This window comes from Ornithodoros turicata, chromosome 10 (assembly GCF_037126465.1).
Source record: "Ornithodoros turicata isolate Travis chromosome 10, ASM3712646v1, whole genome shotgun sequence".
Lineage (NCBI taxonomy): Eukaryota > Metazoa > Arthropoda > Arachnida > Ixodida > Argasidae > Ornithodoros > Ornithodoros turicata.
Genome location: NC_088210.1, coordinates 16,689,592 through 16,713,038, shown reverse-complemented (window position 1 = coordinate 16,713,038; position 23,447 = coordinate 16,689,592). Strand labels below are relative to the sequence as shown.

Below are 23,447 nucleotides of genomic sequence, written 5' to 3'. Positions count from 1 at the left end.
CAGAAAGGGAGTGCGGGTACCCCTTTAAAGTTTGCTACTTCCCTCATTGTAACAGTCTCGTCAAAGTGACAACAGATTTAATAAAGCATCGCCGTGATCGTTGCAAATGGAGTATAGAACCCTGCAGCGCAGCTCAGCACCACTTTAAACTGCACTATAACAACGTGTGGGCCACCACTACCAAAGGAGGATGAGGGGCACTCACGAGGCCCCTACTGAGTGAGTTCGCGCAGCGATGCGGTGGACACAACATAAGCCCTCGCTGGAATTCAAATTCAAAAGCCATCATCGACTTCACTTGAAAATCCATCGCCGACCTCAAAACCCATCATCGGAAGTCAACTTCAAAATCCATCACCGGCCTCAGGCCCGATCATATTCAATTTCAAGGAATTCAACTTCAAAAACGTGATGGGATCTGAGGTTGAAGTCAGTGTGATGGGTTTTGAAGTTGAATGAGGAGCTGTGATGTGATGGGTTTTGAAGTTGAATGAGGGGTTGTGATGTGATATGGGTTCTGAAGTTGAAGTTGAAGAGGGGTCGTGACGTAATGGGTTTCGAAGTTGAAGTTGAATGAGGGGCTGTGATGTGATGGGTTCTGAAGTTGAAGTCGAATGAGGTGTTGTGATGTGATGGTTTGTGATGGGCTGCGCGGAAATCCGATCATGATGGGATGTCGAATGAATTTTTAGGAAAATGCCGACCTATGCTTGGTTCCCTTTAGTGGTTCAGCAGGGAATGTATACTAATCTGCAGTTCTGCTCCCGTGTGATAAATCGCGTGGACGACTAAAAGTTATTGGGACGGAACAGTACCTCGCAGAGATCGAGAATGTTCTGGTAGTGGGACACCGGCAATGTCTTGTTGAAATAAGGCGACATGAGCACCCTTCCTGTCTTGATGCGTTTCATGTAGCACTGCAGCAAAAGGAAAGATGGTGTCATGAAACAAGGTCGTAACTGAAAGTGAGGCAGTTATTCGTTGTAAGGCAAAGCACTGCCCCAGAGCAAAGAGACAGGAGGCGACATGATGATGATTAGACGAGGCTACATGAACTTGTAGAGTTTGTGTGCAAGCCTCCGAACTGCATATAGTATGTTAACGAAGATCCCGCAACATGTATTACTTACAAGCACTGGTGTTAATTGAAGGATGTGGCCGAAAGCAATCGCAATCGCGATACTAATATTGGCAATCTCTGCTGCAGAATCCGAAAACAGAATGCACTTACGCCTGCAGCATTCGGGTCTTTCAACTCTCCGACAACATTAAGGCACCGAAACCATTACAGATAAGCTGAAACTCTATTAATCCAGTGGTGGGAGTAAACAGATGTTGATGTTGGCGAAAAAACGATCGAGATCGATTAAATTCGTCACACGACAAAATAATCGGCACTAAAAAGAGGTACGAGCCTTAATGTAATCTTAGTGCATCTTAACACCGCGCATGGTGAACAGCTGTGTACCCAACAAAGGGAAAAAGAATAGTTACCATCCATTCTGGCACAAACAGGTTCTGGAAAGCTGATGAACCCAGGGGACTTATCCCATTATGCATCACCTCGCTGTTACAGAATACAGAAACAATTGTAATCGACTGCAGTATCCCATATTGGACAAATATTGGAAATGTCGGCCCAACACTGGACCAAGACTGGACCAATATTGGACTAGTATTGGCAATGTTGGCCCAACAGTGGACCAAGATTCGACCAATATTAAGACAGTATTGGGCCAGTATTGGGCCAAGATGTTGTGCTGCTCGGGCAATTTCATAAGCAATACATATATATGTACCATTACACAAACCAGAAACCCATATGTAGGACGAAGGTGTTTTGTGGCCATGCCACAAAAGGACTCTGGCCATTGGGAGGAGTACCAAAAAGAGGCTTTGATTGGTTTGCTTTTTACCACGGAGGTCGCTATGTCACCTTACTGCCATCCAAAATGGCGACGAAAACAAACACTGCGAATTGAAAATTTCGTGACAAAAAAAATTTCACGAACTACTTTGATTTTACACTGTAGATGTACCATCCCCATATAAGTTTCTCGAAAATCAGTTTCAACTGATGCTCTGCTATCGATATCAAACCAAAATAATACGTTTTGTCGTCGGTGTCAGGCCCAGTGAACACGGCGATTACAATGAAATCCTAACACAAACAGCTCTGTGCAGTACAATGTTCGATTTAATTACTGAATCTATGGATATAAATATTCTTGCCTTTCTTTGCCCAACTATTCGGGTAGATAGTTTAAAAAATCGTACCGACGACAGGATGTGTACCAGCATGTCGTTCTGCTGTCAGCGATACAACCACGGAAGCTGACGACAATTCTCGACATGCCTTGCGCAGCCTATGTGGCGTTCATCAAATTTGCACCAAAAATCCACTAGTTTTGCATATCGCGAGAGGAATCCATTTCAATCCCATCCAATCCACTTGCCACCCAAAATGGCGCTGCCCATGTTGGATTGGGTGACAAACAGTGAGGATAGTTTGATTGATGGTGTCCCATATTTCAAGACGTCATTGGTCGAGGCTGGGAGGTACCCGGCTTCGAATCCCGGAGTCGGCTGTGCTGTCTGGGGTTCTTCCTGGGTTTACCTCAGATGCTTTCACACATGTCGACCCAGGACACACTTTCCCCCAAGACGTCAGTCGTGACGTTGCCCACCTCTGTGAGGTCGACAACGGCGGGCCCTTTCACCATCACCACCACCACCACCACCACCACCGGACGCCATTGGTCAGAAAGCTGACAAAGTGGGTTGAGCTTCAGGTACAGGCATGACTCATTAATGGCCAGACTCCCTTTAATATAAGGCTCCGCTTTCCGCCACATTCTCGTTGAAATTTATTATTGAGGTAACCTTGTCTTTCTGGGTGCAAATAATTTCTTGTTTCTCTCTCTCTTTAATTTGAAAGTTGTGGGTCGTCACATAGTCCAGTTTATGTAAGGTAGTTGCCTTACCCGATGTTCGCTTTCGTATAGAATTCCCATTCTGACTGATGCGCAGAATCCAAGGCGCGCATGCTTTCAAACTCTGTGTCTTCGTACAAAGACGTGATAGGACGTGCCTGGAGCAAACACGTTATTGGAGACGCACAGTTTCATATTGCAAACCACACCCAACCAGAGACCCTTGTGCATAAAGGCACCGACCTGAAGCAAGAAGATGTTTTCGCCTCGAATCGCCCATTCTATGTCTCTCGAATCGCCGTAAGACCTGTCAACCTGGAAGAAAAGGGGTGAAACGTGGTATAAGGTTTCAAACATGACGACACAAGCAAATACACACACAAGCTAATAAACAAAACCGCGCACGATTTGATTTCCCCTTGTTGAAAACCCAGCTTTGCAATCTTTCCTATATACAGTCAAACTCCTTTATAACGGACTTCAGGAGACCGCGGAAAATTTTCGTTGTAAAGGTAACCTCGTTAAAACGGATGTTTCAAAGGAAAAATGCCTGAAAATGCTAGAAATCTTGTTTATTGGTAGAATTTCGTTGGTCTGATCAAGACGCACCTCAGACTTTCCCAGTGGAACCGTCAACTGTGGCGCCGAGCGTGCCGCGTCGGAATGAAAAACACTCAAAAAAATTTCGCAATTTGACATTTGCTTGCAAAGCTTCACCACGCGAATTTCGCCCTACAGACTTCAAAATCACTTCGTTATTTCGGTACATTCGTTATAAAGGAATTCGTTATAAATGTCCGAAGTATACATTGAATCCTATGGGTGCTTGACCAGATTGCGAAAAATGCGCCCTCGGACACTCCCACCACCACGATCACGTCAAGCATCGTCATCGCCACTTCGATCATTCCCGTCATCTCTCATCGTCATCACTGATCATTGTCACCACTCATATTAGACCCCTAGCTATGGGGTAGCGTTCCACTCCTAGAGTGGAAAACCTCCCCACTTCATCATCACAATATATATGTTGTTGTTGTTGTTGTTGCGAAAAATGTTCGTTATAACAGCATTTTCATTATAAAGGCGTTCGTTGTAAAGTAGTTTGACTGTACCAATGACATCCTTCGTGTTTTGTAACTTTTTGTAATTTGTGGCTTTACGTCTGGAAACCTTTTTCGGTTGCTGTTCCTACTTTGCCGATATCAATTTGCTGTCGTCGCTTCACAAACGCGGTTCCCCCGGTCGGGCCGGTCCCGGGCCGGGGACGACACGAAAAAATGTTCGTCGTTGCAGAGTTTATGTAATGGAACGTAATCACAACTTTCACAGCTCAAGCCAGGCGTTCCTCGACGTTCAACAGAGCAGAGTCCAGAGGAAGCGTCTCTTCCAGTCCCACAAGTCATCTGACCGAGAAAATATTCGAAACAGTCCCATCTGAATATGTAGTGGGAAAAGATACCGAACAATGCTTCGAGAAATAATTAGGCGTTTGATTAGATTAGATTAGAAGTCGAACGAAAAAGAAAAAAAATGGAAATGGCTTTTGATTGTCACGTAACAGCACGTACGATTGACCCTATTCTTGCCAGTTGCAGCGCTTGTCCTTCAGAAACACTGCACTTATTTGCTTCATCAACGAAGTTCTCTGTCCTTGTGCCTCCAGAGTCTGTAGGCAGAGAAACAGAAACACGTGCATAACATGATATGTATATAGATACACAGTGTGGATTCTTACTGTCCATGACGACTTTGCTGCCTTTGGCCCCTGGAGTCACTTTCTCCAATGTCATCTTTCCATTGCTCCCTTTGTTGACAGATAGAGTGTCAGACTCCACGAGCCCAGATACTACGCTCTGTCAGCGAGAGTACGATGCAATCAGAAAACCATGGCAGGAAAGGAACAGTAGCTACAATTCATAGTAACGGTCATACTTCTCCGAGTCCGTAGTTTGCGGTAATGTACGTTACGGCGGGATTGCCACTGCGGGGATCGCACGTGAACATCACTCCTGCAACGTCAGACGCCACCATCTCCATGATGACCACTGCCATTGGAGAGTTCAGCAACTGGCCATATCGTCTGCGGTACGAGACATCACGTTACGTATACGCGACTTCTGTGACAGTGAGACGCCAACGTGTTTACTATCTATAGCAGGGGTGCCGAACTGATTTGCGTCCGCGGGCCACATTGAGCCATGAAGGAACTACGTGGGCCGCATATCACATTTTTTTGGTAGCTTGTTTCTGGTATAGATGGCACAACCAGAGCTTAAAACGGCGTAAAAAGTATAGATTTGCGTTGCTTAGCAGTTCGAAATCGTACGGTCAGCAATCCTTTTTTAGTTGCTGTGTCTTGGTACCTCTTGTTTGTTTGTTTTTAGCTATTGCGTCGACACAGTGTGAAAATGACTGCGCAAGTGCAATCTTAACTGCGTTGAGGGGTTCGTTTCTTAGTTGTGAGTGCAACTTTGACGTATTCAGGTTCATCACAGAAAATGCTTGCTCGCAGACATGTGTTGACACAGTTGTCTCGTGACGTAAAACCACGAATTATTAGTGAGTGTTAGTGGATCGTACGCTATCGCTTTTGCGTACGTAAGGAATAGCGTTGGTGGTTATGCGCACGCGCAAGCAGCTTCGCGCACTGTGCAGAACCACGCCATCCCCAACGTACGCAAAGGCGATAGCGTACGATACACTAAAACTCTCTATTGTTATTAGACGTATGTTGTGCCTAACGTGGACAGGTTTGTCCGCGTCCAACGTAAGGATAGAACGAAGCCGCACCAACTTCAGCGAACTTGTTCTTGTCGGTGCGTCACACTGCAGGTCAATCAGTTCCATTTGTTAGTTATCAGGAGCGTTGTCAACAACTGTGGACAAGCGGCGAGCCAAAAAGCTCCCTTCCAAGTCTCCTGCAGTCGAAGAATATTTCCTCGCATCGCTACTAGTGATATCACCTAGCTTGCGACTGAACCGGTCCGTCTCTCGTGGCATTGCAGGCACCAGTATTACAAATCGGCCATGTGGGGCTGTTCAGAAATTTTGGTAGCAATGTACTAGTAACATCAATCAAGTAGAAGTCGGACGCGGGAACAGGTTTAGAGAGTCATCAGCGATGACGACGAAAGCAACAGAGGCAGAGAGGGAACAACAAGTCTTAGTTTGACAGTCAGCGGCTGCTACAGGTCAGTGGCAACATTATTATTATTTTTTTTTTCACTAATCAACGCAAGATAGACTCCACGAGTTCAGAGCCCAATGATAATGCCATGACCGTTCATATTTTTCGCTCGGGAGCCACCACTTCGGCACCCCTGATCTATAGCGTCCATCATGTGTGTTCGCTAGAAGACATTACAGAACGCGTGTAATGTTCATAGGGAAGTCCTAAACGTCGATGGCAGAAAGTGAACGCTATCATGCTATTATACCTCTTGTACTGAATTGCAACGGGGCTGAACTGTGATGCCCAGCATTTGGCGACAGCTTCGTAGACCTGAAGAGCAAAGTTTATAACACTGGTAGTGAAGTGTCCAACAGCATAGAATAACTTACAGCTTCCATTCCACAAACACCAAGGAACGTTTCTAGCTGTCCTGCTCCAGACATTTCGGACGTGTCTTCTCCTAATCAATCGAATTGGTGATATAGTGTTATATGTTATCTATTAGGACGTATTCGCCATCGTCCCCGGTATATGTGACGTCATGCCAACGTACCTGTGCAGGAACTCCTTACGGCGAATCTTTTTGTCTCAATGTCACCATCAAGTGCCAGAAATAAAGCATCTCTGATATGTTTCTTCAGCACGTTCGGCAGCGCCATGTTGCTGATGTTATTCACCGCTCTAGAAAGGAGCACACTTTTGTAGCAAAAAATGCATGGTCGATCAATTGGTGGATCCGACGGAAATGCGCTAGTATTAAAACTTGAAAACCCTTTGGGAACTCTTCTTCACAAATGCTGCAGAACCCAGCCTTCACACGACCTTACACAACGCTGACGCAAGACAGCATCCGCAGCCAAACGTGCCTTTCAGGTTTCCTCCGATTCAGCTTAGCGGCGCAGTCTCGCAGCCTCAGCCTCCTTTCGCCGCCGCTCCTCCGCACAGCTTCCGTAACCCATGGCGTGCCCACGTAGCCATGTCTGAGCCTGTCGACCACCACAGCTGCACTGCCGACGCGCCAGCGCTGCATCACGCTCTCCACCCGCCCTCTCCTTCCCTGCTCCCCTCACCACTAACCGCGCGCTGCACCGGGGCTACAGATAGACCACGCCGCGATTCTTTCGTAGCGAGGCCTAACGCATTAATAACGCAATCGCAAACAAATAAAACGAAAGAAACATTATGTCTATGCAACGTCCATTGAGACTAGACCTGGAGTAGCTTGTCCCGCAGTGACTGGGTTCACACCTCCATTTTTTTTCTCCTACCATCATCATCATTATCACAAGCTGTTTCTGCAGTCGATGAGAACCGTTACAAATGCATACTACGCAGGCCAAGCGGGTTGCAGGTCCTGTCAAGGTATGCCACATTAAACGGGAACGCACGCTTGTTTACTGTGTCAAACAAAGGATAGCAAATTCGAGGGCTCCGAACGCTTTGAAGTCAAAAAGCGCATGAGAAAAATTGGGTATACAGGTTGGGACAAACCAGCGGCATGGCCGAGTGGGCTAAGGCGTCCGCTCGTTGGCGAGCACGAGCGACATACTTTTTCTTCGGTGCGACACCCTAGCGGCTGCCGGACGGGGGTGACTTCACAAGCTGTTTTGGAAGGATAGAAGGGTGCACTGTCAGCGACACACAGCGGTAGTTCCGGTGTCGCTTGGGTGTGCCTGGGAAGTGGAAGCTGCCACCCAGTGTCGCTAACAGCGTACCCCCCCCCTCTCTTCCCGTAACAGTGAACCCACCCGCTTCCGCCAGCCACTAGGGTGTCGCACCGAAGAAAAAGTACGTCGCTTAAACTTTTGCCCCAACCTGTAGACTGTGTACACACTGGGTGTTCTGGGTACCCTGGGTACCCAGCCCTCCTACCTAGCCCTCCTACCTACCCTCCTACCTACTGGGTACCTAGCCCTCATAACTGGGTTCGAACGCATTCGGTTGACCCAACTATTGAAGAGACGTACCTCTCTGAGACTCGGGTCACTTCTTCGATGGTTTTTTCTCTGCAGTGGAAGAAAATGCTTATTTACGGACGTGCTGAAAAGTTAACAGTCATTGAATCAATGTTGAACAATAAAAGTTGAATATGCACACCCTTGAGCTTCTTGCAAGATGGACTGCAACAGGTTCGCTGGACCGTTCCTCAAGAACAAGTCGTACGCGGCTGTTGTGACAATGACTCCACCGGGAACTTTGAAGACCTGTTTACGGGTATTAGGGGATTGTAATACCTGAACATGAACTCATTCACAAGAACACGAAGGGTAGACCAGCATCGGAGTAAACAAAGGAATGGATGTTCGGGGGGAGAGAGACAAAGCAGTGAGTGCCTGCCCTTCGTTTTTAGGGCGATGACAGTATGTACTATTTTTGCGATGCGATGTGGGCAAGCATTACGCTTGTCCCATCCTCGAGATGGCAATAAATATATATTTAAAAAAATGACAAAGAGTGGACATGGCCAATCGACTAATCCAGTTCTTCAGTTAAACCGTATAGTCACGTACCTCTTTATTTTCCTTTGAGATAGCGTTCAGAAGACATAAGGATGACCCTTTCCCACCAGCAACACTGGTATGTCTGCAGACGACATCGGAAATATTGGCTACAAAGGGAAAGGTGGATGGACAATCCTCGTCTTGTGTAACTAGAAGAGGAAGGTTGCTGAGATTTATTCCTATCACAGGAACGAACGTTGACGCTGCAAACACTGTCAAGTATTTGCACTCCAGCCAATAATAACCGCTGTAACTTACGCAAACCGGCATTTAGTTTCGTTTCAAATGGCATCGGTGAACTGGAAGGTAAGACATTGGAAAGATGATTGAAATCACTGAACAAGATGAGTGATTAGCCAAGAACGTATATAACTAACCTTACCTGATATCTAGAAAACCTAAGCCGGATCCCGGTACCCCGTCGTATGTGAATTCGAAATAAAGCAATTGTGTGCCATCAGACTCTGCAACATGACGCTTTAAAGTGACGGCATCTTTGATCTGGATCTCATGCGTCTCGCCTGAGAGAAAAGAGAAAAGGAATAATCGGAAGCAAAAATTGATAACAGCGACAAACAAAATGGAGTTGCTACTAGTATTCTGCCTTTCAAAGTACTATAAGGAACAAGAAATGTTAGCGTTACTGCAATCATTTATTTCACCTGCTCTTATGTGAAAACTAGGTCTGTCCAACAACGCAGATACGTGGAGTTCCGAAGGCGAGGTTTCGGTCACTGGGTCCACTAAGCCATCCGCTGCCTGTAGGTTTCCGTAGATGAATCTAAACATTTCAAGAACACGCTGTATTTCAGACTTCGTGATGATTGGCTACCCCTCGAACTGGCTACCCCAGGATGCTTATACGCAGAAAATACAAACAGATGAACAAGTCAAAGTGATGGACAGTTCATATATAGTGATGGACAAATGCCTTGCATCAACAAGCTTAACATACCTTTCTGTGATTTTGACAGTAATAAGCGGTAGCTTATCTTGATCATGTGTTACATATCGTCGTCTAGGAAATTCGTTATCCGGATGTGGATTTCTTATTTTCATGCGGCTTCTAGTATTCTAATTACAGCTGACCCTTTTAACCAAATCCGACTGCCGAAATACCTCTTTTTTCAACGATTACTCGAATAATTATCATTGGCGATGCAGGTCTCAGGCTTCATTGCTTTCCACGCTGGTGGTGGTGGTGGTGGTGGTGGTGGTGATGGTGGTGATGGTGAAAGGGCTCGCCGTTGTCGGCCTCACAGATGTGGGCAACGTCACGACTGACGCCCTGGGGAATGAGCGTTCTGGGCCTACTTCTTAGGGAACTGTGCCGACATATGTCTGAAAGCGTCTGAGGGAAACCCAGGAATAGCTGGCAGAATTCCATACAGAACGCGATATTTGACACTACACTGGAATTCCGAACAGAACGCAGAAAATGTCGCCACAAGGCACGAGGTATGCTTGGACACGGAAGCGATACAAGACTTTTGGCCACCGCTATATCTTATCTCAATTTCTTCACGTACCTTGACATATCTGGCGCATCCTCGGAATTCCCGTAGCCAGTATTCGGGTGATAGCAGGCTAAATGAAAACTCTGTGCACCCTATAGACGTTAATCACTTTGGTTAGTACAATCTACTCGATAACCTTTCGCTAAATGGCGGCAACGCCAGCGAAAGATATCTTACCCTTGTGTGACCGAACACGTGACTAGCTTTCGTGACACTTTCTGTGACATCTACAATGGAAGCAGTCACTTATTTCGTTAAGGGCCAGTAAGAGAACTCAAATTAAAAACACCTACTTATAAATATAATATAAACCTAATAAAAATAACACCTACTTCCTTTCAGTCGTTGTCTGGTACCCCAAAGGTACATCTCCACTTCTTTTTCGTCGCCTAGTGCGACGGTGCCCATGAGTTGACCCCGTTGTTCGTATCCGTCGATGAGTTGGTATGCACTATAATCGTAAAGAGAACTTTAGACCCTTTCTTGCTTTGCTATTCATTTGCGTTTGTGTTACTTGGCGGTTACTGGAACCGTACTAGGACATCAAGGAAGCATGGAAAGGATTGAAAAAGAGGGAATCAACTTCTCGAATAGGGACTGTTCGAAGGGCAGTCTTCTGTCAACATGTTAAACTCGCACAACAGAACTTCACCGCATGGCATGTTATGCGCCAGCCACTGCCACGAATGATACACTGTTAAAACAGAACTTCACCACATAGCACGCTCCTAACCAACCATCATACCAAATGATATCATTCTGTGTCATGATTTGTTCAAAACAGGGGGGAGGCGCCTATCTGGGACAAGATAATCTGTACCAGATAAGCGCCTCCTCTCATTTCCAACAAATCAATGCACAGAATGATATCATTCGGAATGATGGTTGGCTAGGAGCGTGCTATGTGGTGAAGTTCTGTTTTAACAGTGTAGAGTTACCGCTTCTGCTTAGAAGAGAGAGGGGGGCGTACGCCTTTTTGTAGCAATTTTGATATATGATAATTGCTACAAAAAAGACGTACGCCCTATCATTCGTGGCAGTGGTTGGCGCATAACGTGCTATGCGGTGAAGTTCTGTTCTGAGAATGTACGCATTGGCGTCATTACGGTACAGCCCACTGATTGGTTTAGAGAAACGTCGTCTGCTACACAAAAAGAAGTGGGAGAGAAACGCGAAAAAAAAAAACAAATATGGAAAGCGCCGTCACTCCTGTAACCGTAATGACATCCCAGGTGACGTCTCGCGACAACTTCGCAAGGAGGGACTGTTCGAAGAGTAATTTTGTATCAACATGTTATGCATATGGCCTTATGCATACTTTTTAGTGTTATACCCGCGATGTGTGTGTGACTTTTCAGTTTTAGTTTTGTGTTTCAGTTTAGTTTTTTTCTTTTCCTTTTCTTTTCTTCTTTTTCTTTCTTCTTTTCCTTGTCTTTTCATTTCTTCTTCTCCTTTCCTTTTCCTTTGCTTTCTTCTTTTCCTTTTCTTCCATTTTCTTTTCTTATTTTTCTTTTCTTCCCATTTTCTCCTTCTTTCTTCCCCTTTTCTTTCCTTATTTTTCTTTTTGTCCCCTTTTCTTTCCTTCCCCTTCCCCTTGCCTTTTTTTGTTTGGAATAGCAAGCCGACCTTCGTCTGGCTGACCTTTCCTTTCTTTTTCTTAATAAACATATCCCCCCCCCCCCGATTACGCCCGATATTTGCCTGAAATTTGCCCGAAAACTGCTGGACCAGGGGGCTCCGAAGTCATCACCAGTGACACAGAACTTTGAAAGTGTTGTAAATGCATGAACATGCTCATACAAACTGTCAAAAGGGAGACTCTGCTGCCTCTTATATGCATGGACTCTGTGTCTACTGGCGCGTATTATGGCGAGTAAACCGAAGACTTACGCCTGATTCTATCCGATTCAACAAGAGTTAGGCTGAATCAGGTTCAGTACAATCCGATTACACCCGAATTATTGAAGAAAAATATAACCTGATATTTATCAGCCCTATAGTTGTGCATCACAACCACATTTCTTTGTATTATGATGTACCCACTCGCAGAGCAAGCGTCTGATTTACCGTTCGCAGTTGGAGATAGTTTGTCCTAGCGATTCCACAAGGCAGCCCTCAAGTATAGATTCATGAGACGCATTAGCCTGGATGTCGACCACATGCGACGACGCCTTCCACCTGTTATGAGAACGAATGCATAATCGATAATTCAGTCTCAGAACTTCGGGATAAGCTTCGCAAGTTGGGATCGTACTCGTAAAATATAAGAGCAAGTTATACGGAACACGTACAGAAGATTCAGTCGGACGTGCAGACTTGAAGTGCTGGAGTCGTCACTCGGCGGGGATCTGCGAATGAACAGCGAACCACATAACAACCCAACCATCATTGAGGAAGGCAACGTTCTCTCTTCTGATTCGTTGAAAACGAGAGGCGCCCGCTTTTTTGTGTCAATATGAATGTTTATTAATGACTGCGTCTGGTGGAGCTATGTTTTTTATAGAGCAAAGAGAGTTACTATGTTCTTAGTGCTTCTTAGTGCTCAGTGAAACCTCCCTATCTTTGATACCCGCGGTGCATACGAAATGTATCCTACTTAGGGAGGTGTCTGAGTTACAGAACATATAAGGGAAACAAAAAATGGAAAAGAACAGAGCTGTGTTGCCAGAAATGTCCCCCTTCTTGAATTCATGGTCATTAGTGGCACCTGGAACCTCTTACTCGCTCTTCACTGTTAATTATTACTGATTTTGGTATATATTGAATTCGGTGCGGATTCCACTCAATGGCATTACATTTGGAGCTTTTCGAGCAGCACGCTGCTTGCTTGAGAGTTTAAACCCAATTGGAATTAAGCTCAAGAACATGTCTCTGAAGCGTCAGCCCACTTTTGATTGCCTTGGTGCAGTGCACGTACGGCTCTCGACAAACCGAATACAAGTGCTCACGCTAAAGAATAGTTAAAATGTAGACTGACAGTACCCCATTTTGGATTCGAAACACTAACACAACAAAATGCTGGGACCAGTATAGGAAAGAAAAAGGTGAAAGTCAAGGGCACTGTTTTTTTTAAAAGTATTTTTGGTGCAAAGATGGGCTGAGACTGAGAATTTGGCCGGGCTTCTGTCTGACTTAACTGGAAAAACCCTGTCCTACTTCCGGGATAGGTATTTGTCAGACATAGACAATTTTGTCCCCATGTATTTTCAATGGGAGCCTGTCGGTGCAATGAAATCTTGAAATCCGATATACGGAGGTGTTCAACTATGGGATGCACCCTCGAGATCCAATATTGCGCTTTGTTTCCATGCTCACATGTAGTATTCAGAGCACTACAGGGTATGAAGTCATCAAAATACGGAAATAAAATGAAAAGTCACTCAAACGTCGCACAACAGGAATACATAGCTATTACCCGAACTGGAGGGTAACTTTCGTTTCTGTTTCCGGTAATGGAGGACCGTGCTGTGCATTTCCGTTATTGTTACCATCTCCAATCGCGGTAATATACCGTTTCAGTTTCCATTACCATTACCATTACCCTTCCCTGCGTACGGTCCCATTCGTTGCTAACGTGTCACACGGAGGAAGGAACGTGCCGGAGCATGTTCCGTAAACTTTTGTCCAGCACTGTACATTGTGCAGTAGGACGTCAGACGGCAGCGTGTAAGTACATGACTGCTTTCCTCTTACCTCATGAGGCCGTTGAATGCAATCCTCCACTGTCTCATCGGGGCCAGACATTCGATTCGTAACCCTTTCGCGGCAAAGCCTTCTTTCCCGCTGAGATCCAGCAGTGAGTGTTCCACAAATTCATAGTGATCGCCGTTCTTCATTCGCAAGTATATCCACAGGTCGAGGCAGCGGCCACGTCTTCTGCTAACTCTCATGACGAAGCACTCTCCTGTGGTCCTCGTTCCACAAAGGAACATCTCGTCCTTCCTCTGGAAGAGACAGTCAAATCTTGAAACAGGACTTCACCAAATAACATGCTCTTGGCGGACCATGTTCCCGGATAACATCGTCCTACGTACCCCACCCCGATTTGTTGAAAATGTGAGGCGCACGCCTTTTTGGTTAATTGTCACAAAAAGGCGTATCCTTCCTCTCGCTTTCCCCAAATCAGGAGTGATGACTGTATGATTGTGTGTAAAAGTTGGCCTTCGCCGTCCTATGCGGTGAAGTCCCATTTTTAGAGTGCACAACACGTCGCGCAAGAGCAACAAAAGGCTGACACACTTTTCTTATAACAATCTACTGTACTTACCTTATTACCCAAGCAGCACAATGTACTGAAAGTCGAGTGCAATAGGGGTGGACGGGTAGGTGGAAGGCCTTGAACAAACTTGTGAAACTAAAGTACCCTGATAAGACATATACCGTCCACCCCTATTGCACTCGACTTTCAGTACATTGTGCTGCTTGGGTACCTTCTGTTTGATGGAGCATAGCAAGTTAGGTGCACGTCTTTTTGCATCGTCATCCACATCAGCACATCATCAAAGTACGTATGTATGTATCTATGTTCCTTACCCTCCTTACAACACACACACACACACACACAAAAAGAAACAGCTTCACCGCAGAGCACGCCCCTAGCCCACCATTATATTCCGAATTACATCATTTACTCCCTTGATTAGATGAGAACGGCGGGCAATTGTGAACTGCACACAGAAATTGCATACGCCCCCGCTTTCAGAAATGCAAGGGAAAGAGCGATATCACTCCTGGGATGGTGGTTGGCTAGGAGCGTGCCATGTGGCAAAGTTCATTTTTAAGAGTGTATTCCCATTCACTACCCTCCTTTGTCCTGTATGTTGCTCCTACGAGACGAATAGCACCTTACCCTGCCAAGTTTCTCATGTGTCGGTCGTTCGATTTCCCACTCCGCTTCCGGAAAAAGAATCCCATCGGTGTACGGATCCTTCTTTTCCACGAAAAATGTACACTTGGGAAAATTCCATTTCCGATTCCACAACAGGTAACGAAGGTACAGGTAACACAATATACGGTTCCACAGGAGTCCAAGATCTGGAAGATAAACCGGCATGACAGCATGCATGTTGACAAGGCACATTTGCCATTTCATCCAGAAGAATATCCTGATGACGGACAAACCAGACCGCTAAACTATAGAATGGGATGGACCTGGTCGTTTGAGACTTGGCGAATTAAGACATATGTTCCACCACAGTGGTGGAACATATATGTCAACTCGCTATAGTTAGAGCACTGTCTGCATTTGCCTTTGCGTGTACGTAAGAGATAGCGTTGGTGGTTCGGCGCACGCGCAAAACATTGAAAGAGAGCTTCGCGCAACCACCACGATCTCTCTTATACGTGGGCGTATATAAGGGCGATAGCATACAGTGCACTAATACGCAGAGTTTGAGGTAACTCGTTACCAGTAACTCGTTAGTGTAATTAAGTTCCTTTTTTCGGCAACTTATAACTTAACTCGCTACTTCAGCGCCGTGGTGACTTTCAGAGGAACTCGTTCACTTTTCAGGTAACTTTGCAAAAGTAACTCAACCTAGGTTCCAAGTTCCTTTTAATTCGCTTTTCACTCACGTCGACATGTTTTCTTGCTTTCTCTCCAGTTCTTTTATGGCATTTTATGCCATAAAGCGTGATATGAAGCAGGTTGAAAGACCACGAACACAATATGGCACACAACTAATTACATATACTTTGCAAAAACTTTTAAATGACAACATACAACTTCACTTCTTGAAATTAAACGTTTCAAAGATACGATTCCTTCTCTTTAGTTGTGAGCAATGATTATATTTTTCCTGATAGTCAGATGTTTATTGAAGCGCCTTAACCAGTATCCTTTTTCGTACCTGTTAATTAGATTCCCATATATTTATATGTATACATATATTATTCTATGTACGGTTCGCGATGTTGAAACACTGTGGACACTGTGATTCATTAATCTCCGAAATATTAGTTTATTTTCTGCGTGTCTTGTGACGCATGTCGAACTGATTACATTGTATGAACATTATGTAATAAGTATGTAATAAGTTCCGCTCCTGAAGGACGGAGCCTGGGGCACATCAAGCTGCAAATGCGGCTTTTTTCCCAGAGCTCCGCGTTCAGCTCTTGAGCCAAATAAAGATTATTATTATTATATTCAATCAGCGACAGTATTCTATTCAGGAAATAAGAACCGCTGCCATTGAAATTAAGCTGAACCATTGTGCGCCCACACGGAGTAAGATGCAAAGCTTTGGAACTGTTGGAAATAAACGAAAACGATCTAAGCGTGTTGCAGTCCTCTGCAGGTAACTCAAGGTCTAGCTCAACTGTTCACGCGCGCCGCACCTGTGTAGTGCTATTTTGTGCCCGAAGTAACTTGGAAGTAGCTCGTTCTTTTTTTTAAAGTAACTCGGTAACGGCGAGTTACATTTCAGGCTGAGGAACTTCGTTATTAACTTAGTTACATTTTTCACACGGTAACTTGTAACGAGTTCTTTTTGACGGGTAACTGCTCGATCTATGATAATACGCTCTGATGGTTGATTGATTGATTTTAAAAGAAAAAAATGGAGGAAAAAATGGAAAAAATACGCTCTACTACAAAGACATCATGCGGTTTGTCCTGTTCTCCGGTGAAGCAAGAATGACTTTAAAAAAGCGTGAACTGGCTCTTTCTGCCTGGAAGAGATGAAAAGAAAAAAACGAAAAAAGAAGGGGTGCGATAGGGTGCACGCGTACCCAAGCAGCACAATGTACTGAAAGTCGAGTGCAATAGGGGTGGACGGGTAGGTGGAAGGCCTTGAACAGGCTCGTAAAACTAAAGAACATTGATAAGACACATACCGTCCACCCCTATTGCACTCGACTTTCAGTACGTTGTGCTGCTTGGGGCATCGGTTCACCAGAAAGAGGGAAAAAGCACGGGTAAAGCTATGGCGTGACGTCAAGTGCAAGCCAAGTAAGTCAAGCCGGGAACAAACGACAAAAAGTGCGCTCTCACCTTTCTGAGTACGTTCAAAACGCAATCCCAGACACCAGGCCAGAACAGAAAGAATGAACGTCTTCATACCTGTTCCGGGATATCTCACTAAACAATAAGGTCGACTGGGGCACGCTTCACCGACCCACTTCTCGTGCGGGTGGTGGTGATATGCTATCAGTGGTCGGCGCGCCTGAGTACCTTTTACGTGGAGCCCACTGAAGAGCTGCTATCGCGTACACACGTGTCTTGTACTATCTGCAATACTCTGGACTCAGCTGCAAAACAAGTTACGACATTCAATTTCCCCCGAAAGGCGTAGTTCGGTAATTCGTCACAGAAAAGGTGAGTCTAGCATAGTACGAGCTATAGAGTCTGTCACCTACCTTTCACATACGACTATTTGCAAACAATATTACTTCGTTAATTCTTTACAGATTTTTTAAACAAAATTTATCTGACCGTTCGGCTGGCTGATCACGCCACCCCAACTCAGCCCCTCCCCAATTATCTCCCTCGCTCCAAAGCAAGTGGCCTTCAGAGCTTCCGATGTCGAAAGCGAAAGTGCGCTGTCTTCCCTGCGTTTCTGGTCCACGCGGTTTCAGTTTCAGTTTCGGTTCATTTGCAACTGCAAGACATTCAACCATGCAGCTGTTTCACCGCATGTGCTGGTTTCAAGAGTGCAGAAATAAATAAATACAAATAAAAAAAAACATTTCAATGAGGATTGTCTCCCATTCACCTATCGTCATCATCATCATCGTCATTTTTGTCCGAAAGAATGGGACCATGCATGAAGGGACTCAAAAAAAGAAAAATGGATTTATTGGTGTACAATGGTTCCCAAGAATGGCTTTTACCCTAAATATGCAATGTTTGTCATAGTGCATTTAGTGCATTCAACGCGCGGGACTAGGCGAGCCTCCCCCCCCCCCCCGTGCGTTATTTGCTCATTTCAAGGAAGCTCACCAGTGCGGAAAGTCACGTGCTTTGTGTCACATCTATATAGTTTCTCCGTCGCGCCAGCAACGGTCGTGTCGCAGCATGCAGTCGCTTTTTTTTCTCTCTCTTTTACCGGGATTTTTTGTTAACCGTTGTTCTAAGCAATGGTCGGTTCATATCTCGCATGGAGATTGTATTAGCGCCCATGCATGCATTACACATGTTAACGGAAGGATGTCTTCATGGAATGGGAATACGCAAGCGGGAAGAGAGTTGCCTTATCTATATCATCTCAACATATCACTTATCCCGGAGGTACTAGTAGTACAGGATTCTAGATTTTTCGGCACGTCCTGTCACATGCTCTCCCAGTCTACGAGGTTCAAGGGTTATCCCACCTTTCCTTTCTTTCTTTTCTTAATAACCCTATTGGCTGGGCGGCGACGATGCCCTTACACATCTCAAGAGCATTCCCTCGGAACGTTATCTCTTATCTCTTCCTCCCCACCTTGGTACACCAGTAAGTCTCTTCCTTGTTCGTGTCTGCGTACTTGGCAGACATGTTGTGTGGGTAAGAGTGCTCCACGCATAGATGACAGAAGGAAGATGAAGAAGACAAATTTGAGCGGATGGAGCAAGTTGATGAGCACTGAATACAAAAGTCAATCATACTAATTTAAAATGTCTTCTATTGAAAGCAAGTTTGAATTCCAACACTTAACTGGGCACAAACTAAACAACTGAAGAGTTTTAAAGTGCTTAAGTTTTAATCCATGTATTTTTCGCAATGCATGAGAGTGAAAGAGAATATTCTATTCCACAGGAGGGCATGCATAGCAAATATGCAGCTGTGACGCAGTATTGTGTCTGTATGCGCAACATATATATGATATGACTGAATACATTCCTGTCGGTTGGGAATTTATTCCATGTGCCATTGTTGTATGCTGCCTATGACCACCAAAAAGGAAAACGCTTATTTGGCCATGTGTTTTGGGGTTTCCCACAGATCGCTGGCAGATGAACTCTACTGGTTTTATTTTGGTATCCATGTTGCTGTGCTTGTGCAGACGTTGACGTTGCGGGTATCAGTAAGATACGGTAAGCGCAATGTTACACAGCTAAGCATTCATCGGTCCGCTCTGTCGCCTCGGAGATGCCGGTGTCCATGCGGTTCAGAGCCCATAGTGTTGACCACAACACGGAGAAGTCATGATGGTCGACGACCTCTTCAAGTGAAAACACTGGTCACTGCGCCGCGTCTTCATGACTATGCATTTGTAACAACGAAGACGCACTATATTTCAATCCGAATGTTCGTTCACACTTAGCACCATCATAATACCAGCCTCCGGTACATTCGTGTGGCTAAATCGAAGCTGGCGGAGATTAGGCTCCAACTCCATAAAACGTTTCGTCAAGAAGAGCAGACGTGTCGCCTAAAGAGTGTTCAGTTCATCACCTGTCCTTTCCACGACGTCCGATGTACAACAACGCTTCCTGCTCGGTTGGCTTGCCGACGCCTAACCGCCGGAGAAATCGCAAAACAACGAAAGAGACGGCACGGCCCCATGACTTCAGCGCCTGGCAGCCGAGTGAGGGTGCATTTCTGCCGCGAGATTCAAAGCTCCCTCGCGCGCTACGCTAACTTTTTGTGCGAATATTTTTATTCCGATATATTTTCCGTGTATTTTATTCCGATAATTTCCATGCTCCTCCGTGGTGGGTGGTGGGTGACGTGGGGCTTCGAGCGATCTGCCTGCCCAGATTGGAGGCACGTGCTCGGGGAAGGGATTAAAAGGGATCCTGTTGGAAAACAGAAATAGATGCATAAAAAAGTCACTGAGAGATTCTGTAGCATTTTTAGTGGCTACCTATAATTTTGTAGCATATTAGAGCGTCGAACCAGTTCTGAACCGGTTAATAGAACTGACCACGGGTCACGTACAGGGAGGCAACCTACTTCCGGTGTAGGGAAATCCTGGTTAGTTCTTGCCCCGGCTAGCCCCAAGCGCGATGAGCGCACTATTTTCCGCGACGGACCTAGAGCCGTCGGCTGTCCACCAATCAGGGACGGTGGATTTTAGAATATTTATTTCGAAGCGTTTATTCCTCAAAGTTTAGTTTTCGGAGTTTATTTCGACAGCGTGGATTTTCTCATGATGTATATCATGATTTTCTCTTTAGTTTATTTTAAAAGTTGTCTTTAAGAGATTTATTTTTGAGTGCTTTCTTTTTACATGATTTATTTTTGCGTCATCCTGAACTGATACATATGTGAATTGCAGCTGAATCAGAACCGAAACCCGAGCATGAAACAAACCGAAAAACGTTTCGGTCCAACGCTCTGCACATCGTGCTAGCGCGAAGAGTATGTGGTAGTCGCCTGTAACCAGAGACCCAAGAGATCAACAAGATAAATAACCCAATAATAACTAAGGCAGCTAATCAACAAGCAAATGAAACATTTTTATACAACATGCACTTCATGTCATTGCATTATATGAATATGTTCGCTCGATCCATTACACGAAGTATCCGCCCGTATAATACTGGGCGCAATACTATAACTTCGTGTTTTTCAGGTCGCTGTCTATCTTCTGCAGCACACCTTGAGAGGCGTTCAGGTAGACCCTATCGCCTGCAAACGACAAGATATCCGCCACTGAATTAATGACATTTTCTAAATGTGTTCGGAGGACGTACCTGTTTTGAAAAATTTTGTAGCTCCGTGCAGAGCAACGATGCAAGGCAGGCCGTACTCCCGCGCCACCACAGCTCCTACGATGAGCGGTCGATATGCATATAGAGATGAATGCTTGTACAGCAGCACTATATACTTTGAACCGCGTGAATAATTAAAAACGATGAAATGGGAACAGAAACACGGCGCATGTCTTCAGTAATTTCGAAAGCTAAATTCAGTTGCATGCACTTGCTTGGCACGTTTTAACGCTCAACACACATCGTGCCGTTCTTCATGCTGATTCCACTTTTGGCTGTCAGAATTCTAATGCTGAAAGTGAACGAAGATGGTCTTAGAAACCGAAGGGTACAAACGCGTGTGCACCAGGGGACATACCAGGGGGGACCATATGTTGTTCATGTTGTCCGTGTATTGTTGGTTTGCCTTGTACCCCATCCAACTAGACTAATTATGCGGACAAAACTTGTGTGTCTCAACCAGAACTGATATGGTCAATGCGTGATTGGGGTGATACCAACTGTTTAGGGGTAAAATATCCAATGCACAATTTGCAAAAAAGGATGTATTTCCACGATTCTAGAGCGCACTCTTTTGACGGAAAAAAATTTGCTCAAAATTTCATGCGCGTTACAATGGGAGGCGTGCTGTGAGAAAAAACACGGAAACTCGGTGTAAAGCGGCCGTTCCCATTGGCACAGACATCGCGAGTCACGTGGCCCAAACTATGTGCAAGGGGATGAAACTTGCGAGTTCCTTTGCGGACTAAAGTGAGGCGCTGCGAGCTTTTCGCGTCATCAAACGTCATGAAAAGTCAAAATTTTTACGTCGAAGCGCGAGTTCTCTACCGAGAGCATCCCATTGGCTCCTACGGCCGCTCTTCCGGTATGCGAGCGCTCATTGGTCGGTTTGAACTTATAACCTTTTCGTGGCGCGCGTAAGCCGGCACCGCCGTGTCGGGGGTGTCGGAGCAGCTCGCCGTAAAGTTTCGAAATATGGTGCAGCAGGGACGCACGCAAAGCAGTTGCCGGTACCGCTTTGGATGGTTTTTCTTAGAGACAGAGACATAAGAGAGACGAGATGACAGGCTGTGTCGAACAAAAAATGGGGCATCTTGCCCCACTTTTGGTTGGCGTTACCATTCTGCCACTTACCTCATTATTGAAACGGATTTGGTGGGGCAAGCCAAGCTGCCATGATCCCATTCATCTAACCTATCACTTACCAGTAAACTAGCCAAAGCGTTACAGTCTGTTGGCTGTGGCAGCTTGCCTCACCCTCCCAACTTCATTATCGAAGTGGATTTGGGACACTAAAACATCCATTTAGGCTTGTTGGCACATTTCATTCCACCTCTCTCTCTTTGCTTTTTGTGACGCCCCTCAATAACTGTTGTTTTGCTATACATTCCATCGCATCCACAATCTCTGAAATGCAAAAAGAGATTCCCTTGTCTACTGTTTTTGTTGTTGCGGTGCTCCCTTAGACGGAGAGGGAAAAGCAATTCCTGCTGCAGAAATTGAGATGTTTCGACAGTCCATTGAATTGTTGAAAGTGGTGCTCTGTGTTGCGTCATATGTGACCGTCGCTGTTAGAGCTTTTATCTTCTTAGGATTTGGGTGCAAGGCGAGCTGCCATGAACCTACTAACGTAAGATGTCATAAGTTTGGTTAGTTTTGTGATAGGTTAGGTTAGATTAGTGGCCATGGCAGCTTCCCTTGCCCATCCAAATTAGAACCGAAAAGTTTCTATAAGGTTAGCGGAAAGGAAAAGTAAAGTAAGCGACGCTGGGCGTTCCTTAAAACGGGCTTGACCGCAATACACGGAAGTGTCAGGTGAAGGCGACTTGCAGAATAGCAACCCCCTACCAAAGGAATGCCGGAAAAGGGCATCTTAAGTAAATCCTTGAGAAAGGGATTCACTAGATGCACTGGAAGATTCACTGGCGGACTCTTTGAAAGACGGCAGCGAGGATGACTACCTATGGTCAGTTGATAGCGACAAGGAACTCCAGAACAGTGAAGTCAAATGAAGTGAAGTGTGTTGTATGTTTCTAGTCATAAAGTACTCCAGTCATAAAAACGTGTTTGGCCTCCTGTTTCGTAACCGTGTGGTAGAACTGTAACCTAAATTTTTTGTGCTAAATTCACCTGCGCTTTACAATGAGGGGTGCATTGGAATCGTGAAAGTAAGGTAAACTGCTTTCTCTATATATATATTTATATATATTTCTTAGGTCTTACCGTGCGACATGAGACCACCGAGCTCGGTGACTATCCCTGAGATGAGTGTGAAATACGGACTCCATCCAATGTCTGTGGCGTACGTGATGAGGATATCTCCACGCTGAACGAGACGTTGCGTTCATTCATCAATGAGGTACTTCCAATATTGGCATATTTTCGGATGTACCCACCTGTATCGTGGATGCTTCATCGATGGACGTAACAACACGAGCTGTACCTTCTACGGAGCCCTTGCTGATGGGGATACCTGTTCCGCAAAATCAGACATATTGAAAGAAAGCTCACTCAACCATACGCATCGATTGATTGATTGATTCCAAGCTTGCAATAAGTGTGAGAACTTCACCCTTGAGGAATGTAGTGTCATCTGTGAGCTGCGGTTCCTCTTGTACTCCCTGCACCAAATAAGCATTTATAATTACCTGCATAGCACAGGAATTGTCGGAGTATACGTCAATA

At 45.3% G+C, this 23,447-nt stretch overlaps 1 protein-coding gene across 2 annotated transcripts in view; it reads right to left on the bottom strand.

Annotated features, from left to right (window-relative positions):
• The window catches only part of LOC135370705 (uncharacterized), a 100,789-nt gene that overhangs the window by 15,840 nt on the left and 61,502 nt on the right, over nucleotides 1-23,447 (bottom strand). For both annotated transcript variants that reach the window (XM_064604505.1, XM_064604504.1), the window contains exons 36-61: nucleotides 23,335-23,383; nucleotides 23,159-23,235; nucleotides 22,986-23,088; nucleotides 14,976-15,160; nucleotides 13,820-14,070; nucleotides 12,418-12,474; nucleotides 12,194-12,304; nucleotides 10,459-10,577; nucleotides 10,304-10,353; nucleotides 10,139-10,218; nucleotides 9,272-9,390; nucleotides 8,992-9,130; nucleotides 8,868-8,908; nucleotides 8,619-8,758; nucleotides 8,206-8,312; nucleotides 8,076-8,114; nucleotides 6,662-6,789; nucleotides 6,498-6,568; nucleotides 6,374-6,438; nucleotides 4,869-5,016; nucleotides 4,672-4,789; nucleotides 4,505-4,602; nucleotides 3,177-3,248; nucleotides 2,985-3,091; nucleotides 1,495-1,567; nucleotides 816-917 (exon numbers count right to left, since the gene is read on the bottom strand). In XM_064604505.1, the coding sequence (XP_064460575.1) occupies nucleotides 816-917; nucleotides 1,495-1,567; nucleotides 2,985-3,091; nucleotides 3,177-3,248; nucleotides 4,505-4,602; nucleotides 4,672-4,789; nucleotides 4,869-5,016; nucleotides 6,374-6,438; nucleotides 6,498-6,568; nucleotides 6,662-6,789; nucleotides 8,076-8,114; nucleotides 8,206-8,312; nucleotides 8,619-8,758; nucleotides 8,868-8,908; nucleotides 8,992-9,130; nucleotides 9,272-9,390; nucleotides 10,139-10,218; nucleotides 10,304-10,353; nucleotides 10,459-10,577; nucleotides 12,194-12,304; nucleotides 12,418-12,474; nucleotides 13,820-14,070; nucleotides 14,976-15,160; nucleotides 22,986-23,088; nucleotides 23,159-23,235; nucleotides 23,335-23,383 (2,649 nt within the window). The remainder of the gene's footprint in view (nucleotides 1-815; nucleotides 918-1,494; nucleotides 1,568-2,984; nucleotides 3,092-3,176; nucleotides 3,249-4,504; nucleotides 4,603-4,671; nucleotides 4,790-4,868; nucleotides 5,017-6,373; nucleotides 6,439-6,497; nucleotides 6,569-6,661; nucleotides 6,790-8,075; nucleotides 8,115-8,205; nucleotides 8,313-8,618; nucleotides 8,759-8,867; nucleotides 8,909-8,991; nucleotides 9,131-9,271; nucleotides 9,391-10,138; nucleotides 10,219-10,303; nucleotides 10,354-10,458; nucleotides 10,578-12,193; nucleotides 12,305-12,417; nucleotides 12,475-13,819; nucleotides 14,071-14,975; nucleotides 15,161-22,985; nucleotides 23,089-23,158; nucleotides 23,236-23,334; nucleotides 23,384-23,447) is intronic.